The 12607-nt window shown below is 34.4% G+C and overlaps 1 protein-coding gene across 1 annotated transcript in view; it reads right to left on the minus strand.

Moving 5' to 3' along the window:
- The window catches only part of Lrpprc (leucine rich pentatricopeptide repeat containing), a 108180-nt gene that overhangs the window by 22253 nt on the left and 73320 nt on the right, over positions 1-12607 (minus strand). Inside the window, exons 26-29 of the mRNA XM_026385701.2 lie at positions 8616-8684; positions 7758-7848; positions 1721-1863; positions 1524-1635 (exon numbers count right to left, since the gene is read on the minus strand). Of these exons, the coding sequence (XP_026241486.2) occupies positions 1524-1635; positions 1721-1863; positions 7758-7848; positions 8616-8684 (415 nt within the window). The remainder of the gene's footprint in view (positions 1-1523; positions 1636-1720; positions 1864-7757; positions 7849-8615; positions 8685-12607) is intronic.

The following is a 12607-nucleotide window of genomic DNA, read 5'->3' on the forward strand; positions in this document are numbered from 1 at the left end:
TGAATTAATAGAATAAAATTAGTTGATGAATAACTGCATTATGTTAACTAGTTTTATGTATTCACTTAAAAACATTTTTTTAAAGGCTATATATGAACGTTTCAGACTCTCATTTTAGTCAGATCAAAATTTCACCAGAATATTTACATAGTACTGACTGACAATTTTATATTTAGCTTTAATAGACACATGGTATAACAGTCAAGAATGCATAGACTGAGTAAGAAGCAAAGGAAAAAAATTCAAGGAATAAAAATGTTTTACTTTGGATAACAGATATTCTCTAGATGATTAGTTTATTCTTACTTCAGAAAGTTTATGCCAGTGTCACTAAATTTCTAGTTAAGGAAACTAAGTAGGGCTATGAATTTCTAAATTGAGTGTTTTCTACTGAATAGAGTCCCAAGCTGTCAATACTAAAATGAAACAAACAAACCCCAAATCTGCTATATTTATTTTCTTGAGTACCACAAAACATACTTGAATTCTACCCCAAAATTGACGAAATTAAAACATTCCATGGGAAGAAATTAATAAAAATAAGAATATTATATAATTTGGAAAGGATATAAAGAAGTCTAAATGAATAGAGATGTCTTCAGGAAAGTTTACTAATAGAAAAAGGGGGGAAATAACAAGTAAAAGGACTTTAACCTTCAGAGATTGCTTGATCACTTCAACACATGCTAATATGGAAGTTAAGGCTTTAGTTATGTTTTCGTTTTCACATAAAAATCATATTTGTCCTCCCAAATTGTGACCATGTTATTTTCAAAGTGTAGTCAGGTACCACATGACAACATTTTTGTCGACAACACTGCACAGCCTAGGAACACTGACGACATCTTTAGTTTGGGTGAGTACACTCATGATGTCTGCACAAGGATGAAACCAACCAAGACCACATTTCTCAAAACATGTCCATGTTAGGGACACATGATTATAATCATTGATAAAAATGTACATTGACAACAGTTTTTATTAAGAAAAAGTCAAACCTATAGAAAAGTATAAAGAACGGAATCATGAACTGCATTACCTACATTTAATAATTATTAATGTTTGGCCAGATTTGCTTTCTTTGTTCTTTAAGGCTTAAAAACGATTACAGAATTCTTTGTTTTTTTTTAAATCCCTCAATACTTCATGTGAATCTCAAGAACACTGCCTAAAAAGTATAATAACATTATCATATCTAATAAAAATAAGAGCAATTCGTGAGTATTACCCACTACTCAATCAATACTTAAATTCTCCTAGGGCTGGGGTGTGGCTCAGTGACAGAGCTCCTGCTTACCTTGAGCAAGACCCTGGATTTGACCCTCAGCAATACGGAAAAAAAAGCAAAACAAAAAATACTCCATAAAAAAACAAAAACAAAAACAAACCTTAAGTTCTCCCAATTGTGTCCAAATGAGAAAAATAATATATAAAAGTTCTATCCCTGTCCTAGACTACCTCTAGCTCACTGGGCTTAGATGCCATGCTGTTAGTAGAAACAAGATTGCAGTGGTTATGTTTACCTCTGTTCCTCTTCAATCGGCAGGAGTTCAACAAATCTTTCTCTATATTAGTTTCCACAGGTGAGGGTGATGAAGAATTAGTCAGGGAATGTTTATCATCTTCATACCACATCTTTAAAACAAAATTATTCGGTAAAACAAAAACCGTAACTACAGTTATCTTTTTGGTATAAAAGCTGATGCTAAAAGCAAATTACCTCAGGAACATCAAATGGAACTTCCTGGTTACTGTTTTTAAGGATTTCTGCTAATAATCTTAATGTCTTCTCACGAGGAATAATGTTTTCTTCTTGCATTTTATTCCAGGCAGCATCAGCTCTTTGCCAGTCACCATTTGCTTCTGTAGAATTTGATTAAACAGAAAATAATAAAGATCTTAAACAGAATTCATGAAAATCTTCAGAACTTGTTCTGAATTTATTCCAAATACTGCCTTTACGGAGACGAACCAAAAGTGATTGTGGACCAAAAGCAAGGACTTTTTTCTGTAAACATTTCTGAACCTTTTGAATTACAAATCACTAAAACAATCTTACCTGTTGAAAAATAAAAAGATCCCTTGTTTTTATTAAAGACTGAAAATTATGTTGATAAAAAGTTTGTTTTTAAAGTAATTGAGGAATTGACCATTGCCAAAATCCATATCAGAAACAAGTAATAATTCAACCATGCCCTTTGGTGTTTATAAATATAGTAAACACATGTTCAATATCTAGTTCACAATTGTGGATCTGAAATGACTGAAAGCATTCAAATGAATGACTTTGCTTTACAAATGACAAATCTATAAACCCTTTTTACTTAGCTGAGACAAACTGTCGCCTCTTCTGTTGCCATGAAGGATCTCTGATAGCGTGTGATGTTTTCTTAGATATCTTATCTCAATAGGTAATGCAATCAAGACTAGATATTTTTAAAAATAATTTTATTTTATTTATTTATTTTTATGTGGTGCTGAGGATCGAACCCAGGGCCTCACAAGTGCTAGGCGAGCACTCTACCACTGAGCCACAACCCCAGCCCCAAGACTAGACAAGAAGTCTGTTGGAAAGGACATACACAAATTCTTTCACACTGAAAAACATGGTTCCTCTTAGGTGGTGACCCAGTTTTCACAAACAGCAAAATCAAAAGAAATATAGATGTTTTAGATGTCATTTTAAAAAGCTTTTCTGACAGGGACCAGCTTGATAAAGGGGTTTGCTCTGGAACACAAACACTTCAGAAAACATGAATATATGTGATCCATAGTCTATTAGAGGAATTATTAAAAAATACCAAAACAAATAAAAATTTCCTAGGACCCCCCCACCTTCGGGATAAAAAACAGAAAAATCCTAAGCTTTTTGATAACTAATGACTCCTAGAAATAAAAAATTCTGAGAAAAAGCAAAATATACTTAGATTACATTAGAAATCAGAAATCAGCAATAAAGAAAAGGTAAAAATATGAGTAGGAAAATTTCCCTGGGTCATACGTAAACTGCAAACTACATTTTTCTAAGTATCATTCCCCATAAAATAAAGATTCCAGGTCTGGAGATGGGAATTATGAAACAAAAGCCTGGACAGTGAAAGAACTATCAAAGACTAATACGGTATGCATCAGACAACATAGGAACCAGTGGAAGGGGTTCCCACTGTCCAAAAACGACATAATTTGAAGACTAAAAAGAATAATGACTATACTGGGTGTGATGGAGCACACTTTAATTCTAGTAACTCTGGAGGTTAAGACAGGAAGATCACAAGTTTAAGGCTAGTCTGGGCAACTTAGGGTTGAGTGCCCCTGGGATCATTCCCCAGTACATTCGAGGCGAGAGGGAGGTAATGACAAAAACACAGATGTATATATTTTAAAAATCCATGAATTCATTAAAAAAAAAATCACTTGTCAACTTTGGTTGTTTTAAGGACATCTGTACATAAGTTAGTAATTAATAGAAGAATAAGCAAGTATTTGTCCATTCTTATGAATTTATTTCATATCATTAAGTAAAAGAAGTCAATGTTGGATATAAAAAATGTAAAATGCAAAACAATCTCAATGTAAAATAATTAACATAATAGATGCATATGTAAGTAAATATATGAATATAAATTAAATGTAGAGAGAGGGAACTGGAAGGATGGACAATTGACAAAAGTTACCTCTGAGGCAGGGAGTTTGGAGCTGCAAGTGAACACAATGGCATTTTCACTGTTAGCTAATATATTATTATATTGTTTCAATCTTTAATACTTATGAACACATTCATTTTACTAGTGTAATAATAGAGGGGGAAAAAGACTGCCCAGTGTGAAAATAAATGTCAATGGCTATACATATTTGAAGAAATAACATAAAAATAACTCTGAGGTAGAATAAATGCTGAGGTCATACATTTTCAAAAAATAGATTTAAAGATATTTTGGGGGGTGGTGGGGGAGTGTGGTACCAGGGATTGAACTCAGGACACTCAACCCAGCCCCATTTTGTATTTTATTTAGAGATAGGGTCTCACTGAGTTGCTTAGCACCTCACAATTGCTGAGGCTGGCTTTGAACTTGCAATCTTCTTGCCTTAGCCTCCAGAAACAGTGGAATTACAGGTATGCACCACTGCACCCAGCAGATTTAAAGAATTCTTAAAGCAAAGTGTTAAGGCAGCTGTATTTTTGAATGGAGTACTTTATGTATACAAAGAATAAACTCATATTTATTTTGTATATGCAAAGAATAAATTAAAGAACTTAGATCATAAGAAAATGTTAAAGACTGACATAGTTTCGTGAGTTGTTAGCTGTGTAAATGACTGAGCTCTATCTTGTTTTGTGCATGTTTCTGTAATAGGTAGTAGTTCACAACAAAATCGAGTGTGTATACAAAAATAGTACAAAAGGCACTATTTAAAATAGTACATGGCTGGGGATATAGCTTAGTTGGTAGAGTGCTTGCCTCACATGCATAAGGCCCTGAGTTCAATCCCCAGCACCCACTGCAAAAAAAAAAAAAAAAAAAAAAAAAAAAGGTACAAAAGGCACTATTTTAAAATAAAGGAAAGTGGCTTTTCAACAAATACTCCCAAGTCCCAAGGACAGGGGAAGAAGCTCAGTGGACAGTGCTTGCCTAGCATGCATGAGGCCCTGGATTTGATCTTCAATATCAGAAAAGAAAAAGAAAAACAAATACTTCAAGTAATTGACACAACCCCTTTCAGAGGCTAAAATCATAACATGAAAAAGAACAGCCTATAAAAAATTTTTGTAGGTCAAACAAATTATTTTTTTAGGAAAATATTAATTTTTCAAGTATAATAATATATTTCATATATTATTCCATACCATGTATAGCTTTTCTAATATACTGTGTCCACGTAACAATATTTAGGTTGTAATCCAAGTCAGAGGGCGAAACAAATAAGGGGCTACAAAAGAGGAGTTTGCTTTTTCTTCAGAAAGAAAAGGATAAGGGCTATTACAACCAGATAATCTATTTATGGCAATACAGAAAGTGGGAAGCATAAAAACAGAGTTGAAAAGTATACTTCCCAGTAAGGTTTCCTAAAACAGATTCCCGATGAGCTCCTTTAACCACTGGCTCGTATTCAGAGCAAGAAAAAACTGGAGGCACGTATCTAACAGAACAGATAGGAGGAATCAAGGAGAAGAAAATGATTTGATAACTCAGAGACTGCCTATTCCTCGAGGGAATTTTCTTTTTTCTTTGTTTTGTTTGTTTTAGCAACAATTAAAGCTCAACTGAGTAAAAAATTTGTATGTGTGGTCTGCCGCCCCTGGGCCTGCCCAGGACTCCTGCCTCACCTCACATTCTCACACCCCACTTTCCCAGGGGAGCACTAACTTTATATCTTCAGGGTTGTTACATCTGAATATAAAAATCAGTATATTGGATTTTTTAAAAAAGTTTGCATAAATTACAAATTTAAGCATAAGATAATTCTTTAAAATGAAACAGAAATGGGTGGAAAAGTGAATTAGCATCCTAAGAGTCTAAAAAAAAAGCTTTTTATTTTGCACATTCACCTATGTTACTTATATCATCATTGAAGCCAAAGTTTTAAGAATTACAATGTAAAGTGTGTGCTTCGAATCAACCAAAAATTGTAATGTTCATTTTAAAGTAAGTCATATTTTATTTAAATCATCAAGAAGTAAGATAAAGCTTCCAATGATAAAAAGGGACGGTAAAACTCCCAAATGTGTATAGTGGTATTATATGAGGGCAATATTTGGTAAAAGAAGTCAAAATTTTCAGAAATCACATTCACTTCTTACCCTTAAGTGTATATACTAAGAATTTAGCCATACAGAAACAATTAAGGGTATAAACAATGATATAAACACATAGATGAATAATGTGCAACATGGAAAACTGAAATTTATTCACATGCCAAGCAAAAGGGGACTGATTGACTAAGTTCTAGCATATCTATTCAGTATATTAGTCGTTTGTAGATGATTAATAAAAATGCTTATAAAATATAACTGAGTAAAAAATATCATTTTAGGGGCTGGAGATATGGCTCAAGTAGTAGCACACTCGCCTGGCATGTGTGAGGCACTAGGTTCGATCCTCAGCACCACATAAGAATAAAATATTGAGTCTACCTAAAAAGCTAAAAAATAAATATTTAAAAAAATATCATTTTAAAGAAACCATTTTGGCAGCTGGGCATGGTGGTGCATGCTTGTAATCTCAGTGGCTCAGGAGGCTCAGACAGGAAGATCGTGAGTTCAAAGCCAGCCTTGGCAAAAGTAGGGCGCTATGCAACTCAGTATCTGCAAAATACGCCTGGGGATGTGGCTCAGGGGCCAAGTGCCCCTGAATTCAATCCCTGGTATCCTCCCTGCCGCAAAAAAAAAAAAAAAAAAAAAAAAAAATTACACATTAAGTGTGTAAATAGATATGCATCTTTCTGCAAAAGGATCTACACACATGAATATGTTGATGAGTACTAAAGTGAGTGACTGATACATCTACTTCAGGATTTAAATGAAAAGAAGGATTAGTTTCACCTCAAAATGTCCCATTAAGCCAGGTATGGTGGTATATACTTGTAACCCCAGGGATTCAGAAGGCCTAGGCCAGAGAATTGCAAGTTTGAGACCAGCCTCAGCAACTTGGCAAGATCCTGTCTCAAAATAAAAAAATTAATATAAAAAGGGCTGGGGATATAGCTCAGTGGTAAAGCACCCTGGGTTTAATTCCTGGTACCAAAAACCAAAATTCTATGGTTCTGATGAAGATTTTATTTTCTCTTCTATTTCAATTTAAAGATCTTACTTGGCTTTTATCTCCCATGATAAAACCGGGCAAACCCTCATCGTATAAAATAGAATAAGTATTAGGCTGAGCAGAGGAGTTTAACTTTATAGACAAAAGAGGGCTGAAGGAAAAAATAAAAAGTAGAATGGTTGTTTCAAAACTTCTTTTCTTGTAAATCTGAAGTAGAGGGGACCTTCTTATCATATGTCAGCTAAAACTGGCCTGTTTGGGGATTTGGCTATCATCTTTTTCTCAGGTCTCCTGAGTTCTGGAAAGGTTGGATTTGGTTGTGTAGACCTCCAGCACGAGTAACTACATTTTGATTTGGTCTGTTGGGCCTGGTGCAAAAGCAGCTCAGTCCAAACCAATGGTCTCCTATAAATTCTATTTAAAAGGTGAAAAACACTAAAAAAGAAGTAGTATCAGTTTAAAAATCAACATTGAAGGTACCATTTAACCCTGATCACACATTCCTAGTGGTATCTTGGCTACATCATGTTTCTTGGTTCCTTTTTGTGAGGACACTCTCATTTTAAAGAATGAAAAAAATACCAAAAGAAGCCCTCTTCTTTTTTATACCTTAACTTCAGTCTCCCATTACATAAAGAGAGAAGGTTGGGTGGGAAGGGAATTAGGCCAGTTGGGCATGGGTGAGTTTGGTAAGTCCTTAACAGCATGGAACATGAGTCACCCACAGTTCTGGGCTCTAGGAACACAAGAAAAGAACAACTGAGGATGAAGATTTTACCTTTTCATTAGTCCAGTATCAATGTCAGAAATTATAGAGATTACACAATATCCAATAATACAATGTGACATACTATGAAAAAGCTCAACATAGCCTCTGTTGAAAACTCCATATTTGTCAATCCCTGGAGTTTCCTCAAAGCTTGATACTTCCCCTTCCTGCCAATGCCTTCAACATACTAAATAACTGAAAACACGAGAAACAGTGAAATCACTTACTGTATAGTTTTAGCAGATTGAAGTACATCTGGTCTCTATCGCACTCAAATAGCTTTTGTGTCAGCTCCACTAATTTTTCCAGAGCTTCAACCTTAAAAATAAGATTAACAGGTAGATTTATATTGGGCAAAAGATGTATTTTACAGTTGACAGAGAGCAGTTAAATAATCCAAATTAGCTTTACGCATGGGGCAGATTAACTTCACTTAAAAAACTAAAGGGTTGAGTACAACCACAAGAATGTATTTAATGTCACTGAATTGTACAGTTAAAAATGGTTAAAACAATGTTGTTATATTTATATTTTACCACAATTTAAAAAAAATTTTTTTCTTTAAAGTTAAAGGGCTATTGGACCCTCTGGAGTCAAGAACACAAAATAAGAGAATTTTCATCAAGGTACATTTTAGAGAATTAAAGATGTCTGGGGCAGAGAACAGGGTATAGAGAATTCAAGCATATTGTGAGTTAATGAAAATATTCCTCTATCCACACATTACACTCCTGTGGCTTTTACTTGGTACAATGTGAACAGATACTTGCACTGCGGGGGTAAGGAAAGCAGAAATCCCATTGCGTTCTATTAGGTAACTTCTCCAATCACTAAGGACTAAAGCAGGTTAAATTGCCAGGTAAAGTCAGCCTGCTCAAAGCAACTGAGACAAAGCAAATTAAAATCTTCAAGGCCCAGGTTAACTGCAGAAACAAATGAGCTATCACTTATTTGAAGAATAACCAAGTTAATAACACTTCCACAACGCTCTATTGCTGGAAATCCCCAAACGGTCATATGACATGTAATACATATGCTTTCTTCTCAGTTTTAAGTAGTTCAGATATCAGAAATTAAAGACAAACCTGATTACTAGTGATACATCTATCACAAAACCACTGAAGTCTTGTAGGTCGAGCTCTAATGCCTGGTGTCTGAAAAATAAAATAATCATATCACACAGGTAAGCTTTAGTTAAATATTATATTTTTCCTCAAAGAGAGTATACTAAAATAAACCTATAAATGTAATTCCACAGTTATTAAAGACCTACAATAAGGATTAAAACAGAGCATAAAATGTGACCTATATTTAACTTGTATCTAAAAGATTCAGGTTATTTGAAAATGCTGGTTTGCTGGTCAATATTCATTCCATAAATCTTTAATAAAGAAAATGGTTATACTTTTCTTTAGTTCAAAAAGAATTGATGGCCAGGTGCAGTGGTGCAGGCTTGTAATCCCAGTGGCTCAGGAGGCTGAGACAGGAGAACCCCAAGTTCAAAGCCAGCCTCAGCAAAAGTGAGGTGCTAAGCAACTCAGTGAGACCCTGACTCTAAATAAAATACAAAACAGGGCTGGGGATGTGGCTCAGTAGTTGAGTGTCCCAGTATCTCCACCCAAAAAAAGAAGTGATGAAATAATTTACCCCGATATATATCAAATTAAACATAAATGTGCATCATGTTCTTGGTTGTCCTCTCTCCCTCTCTCTGACTCTCCCTCTCTCCCCTCAGCACACACTTCAAAAGAGAACTCAACAAATTCAGGAGACAAAAATTATTAACCCATTGCATGGACTTATTAACAATTGTCACAGTAACAAACCAATAGCTTTCAGTTTTAAAAGAAACATTCTTATGAAGTTATGAAGTTTACAGTGGTAAAAAAGTACTCTAACAATTACAAAAAAAAAAAAAAGCTACCTAACATGTAAAACTAAATGTTTAAGGAGCAAAGTACTTAAAATTAGTTTGCAGTCTTAATTTGCTTCAAAAATTTAAACATGTGTTATATCCTCAATTACAAATTATTTAGTCAATAACTCTTGGCTTCAGGAATTTATTTCACAATGTTGTATTATGGATAAAAAGAAAAACTATGTCAACATAATTCCCAGGATTTGTCCTTCTGCCTCTAGTATTTTCAGCATCTCTTAGAAGGTTTCACCATTAAACACTGCATTTCCATCACAACGCTATGATAAGACAACCACAAACTCATCAGCATTGGCTGCTCTACTCTAGAGGAGGGACCTTTCTTGCTTTCTCTACTTGGCTTTGTTGCTGTAACCAGGTATCCCTGATCTCTTACTCATAAGTCTTCATAATTCTATTATTATTTAAAGAGAGAGATCTCGCCATGTTACCTAGGCTGCCCTTGAACTCCTAAGCTCAAGTGATTCTCCTATCTCAACCTCCTGAGTAGCTGGGACTTCACACATGTGCCAACATGACTGGCTTCCCATTATTTTTTGAAATTTTTTAGTTGTAGATGAACACTATTTATTTATTTATTTACTTACTTGCTTATTTATTTATTAATATGTGGTGCTGAGGATTGAACCCAGGGCCTCACATATGCTAGGCAAGCACTCTACCACTGAGCCACAACACTAACCTGTTTCCCATTATTTTTAATTTTACAAAATAACATTATACAATGTTAAATTAAAAACTGAGGCAGAACTAACATCTTACAGCTTTGGCAGAAAGATGGGAAAATGAATACAGTATAAGTTGGGTTAAGTGTTCTCATTCTATTGGTGCAAATATCCACATTCTGGGATATAAAAAAAAATGATAAATTAACCATTGAAATATATTCTTAAATATCATTAATATCATATTCAGACACAATTTCTATTCAAGACTTTCCTCACATCTGTTTTGCTTCACATGCATTACAAAATGAAAATGAAACCAACATCAATGTATACAAAAAGCCCTTGAAAAACTAGCAAATAATCCTCTTTAGAACACGGCAAAATGCAAGGGCTACATTCACTTACAACTTTCAATATCAGTTCTGATCCAAATGCCAAAGATCTAAATAGCACAACTTGTCAAGGTAAACTTTTCCTGTTTGTGGCTGATTAATCTGCCTGTCACCAGCAGGACAGCTGACTTATACAGCAGATCTTCCTATGTTTCATTTTGAAATTGAGAACTGTTTTCACATATAAATCTCAATCCTCAAAAGAACATCTAGGTCAGATTAACTAAATCTCCTAGGCTGCTGTAATAGTCAACATTTCTGGCTTATCTCTTTATTTTTTTTATTATTATTTTTTTTATTGGTTGTTCAAAACATTACAAAGCTCATGACTCTGGCTTATCTCTTAACATCTTATTGAATTTTAAACACTCCAAGTTGAAAGCAGAAATAGAAAATGTAATAAAAACATGGAGAAGAGAAGAACAGAATTCTAATTGGGATGTGAAATATAACATCAAAAGCCAGTCAATGTTAATTAAAACAATGAACTCACTTATATAATTCTGTCTGTATTTTGCTACATAAAATTTATTTAATACATAGAGAAGATAAATAATTATTATAATAGAAAAAACTGGCATGTTTGTTTGTACCGGAGTTACTGTGCTTCAAACCACATCTCTGCATTTACTGATCAGCACAAAAAAGTAACCTATTATACTAGTTTCATTACATTATTCTGATTTAAATCTGCTGGTATCATAACAAGCTTCTATGTAGATCAGTAAAAACAGATTATCAAACAATTATTACTTTTAAAGTAAAAAGAAATGAAGAATTTTTTTCCCACTGTACTTCAATCTATCTCAAGAAAGATCATCTTAAATGTGACTGAAAATTTTCACCTACTTTGAGTTTTCTTGATCATATAATTTAAGTGAAAAATGGAAAACAATAACAAAATTCCCACTCTAGCCTCATGTCCTGCAGAGTAAGAAGAAAAAATCATGCACAGGTTTTCCAAGAGCAAACACAAGAATCCAGCTCAACTATTTGCCAAGATAGGTAAGAAAGAGCAAAGAAAGAGAGGTATCATAGCACTTACTATGCATTTTAGCAATTATACCTCTCTCTAAAATCTTCAGTACAGATTTGAACATCATGTCTAATAAGGAGGAAAATATGGCTGATGGAGTCAAGGAAACAGTGCATCATAAACTAAACATGATTCGTTTCCCTGGGTATTACAGAGGAGACAGTAAACTAACTCATGGGATAGGGATTTGAATTCCCATGAGAAATGACACAACTTGAAATTCTGAAAGTCAGGGTAGGAAAAACTAGCTCTAATCTCTACTCTGTACTCTCTACATATGGGATCCATCCTGGCCTATTAAGGAAGGCAAATTGGGATAAAAGCCCTGAATTTGGTAGAGTGAAGAACAAAGAGGAGAGTAACAAAGATTGGGAAACCATTAGAATACCACCTTTTGGTCTTTTTTTTTTTTTAATTTTTTTTTGTTGTTGATTGACCTTTATTTATTTACTTATATGTGGTACTGAAAATCGAACCCACTGCCTCACACATGCTAGGCAAGCACTCTACCAACTGAGCCACAACCTCAGCCCCCAACTTTTGGTCTTAACCCAAAAGCCATGAACAGAGAGTATTTCCTCCACTGAGAAGACTGCAAATTTACTCTGGCTACAGGGTGGAAGTGGGGAGAAAATTAGATGAGACAGAAAGTTTAACATGAAAAAGAAGAAAGGTAAGTTGTTTTGATAGTTCAGATACTGAAATATTGGGAGGTCATGGAGGTAGGGATGAAACAGGAGAAATGACAGAAAATGGGAAATCAGGGCCTGATTTCAAACTCCACAGCACTACTAATAAAGAAGCTCCACAGCCCATATTTGGTCCTTAAAGCTTTGCCCTAGTTACTTCTGAAAGTAGTTCTGTGAGGCTAATATAAAGATGTACATTAAAACTATTTGTGAAGCATAAAAGAATTACCATTATTAGTTATACTGTTCACCTGGTAATTTAGGTTTGAGCCCCAGGGGAAGAGTTTGCATTAAGAAATGCTGGTTACATTTAAAGCAGGATCTTTCTCATCTCTGGACTACACTGATAACTAGCA

This window comes from Urocitellus parryii, chromosome 12 (genome assembly GCF_045843805.1).
Source record: "Urocitellus parryii isolate mUroPar1 chromosome 12, mUroPar1.hap1, whole genome shotgun sequence".
In the NCBI taxonomy this organism is placed as follows: Eukaryota; Metazoa; Chordata; class Mammalia; order Rodentia; family Sciuridae; genus Urocitellus; species Urocitellus parryii.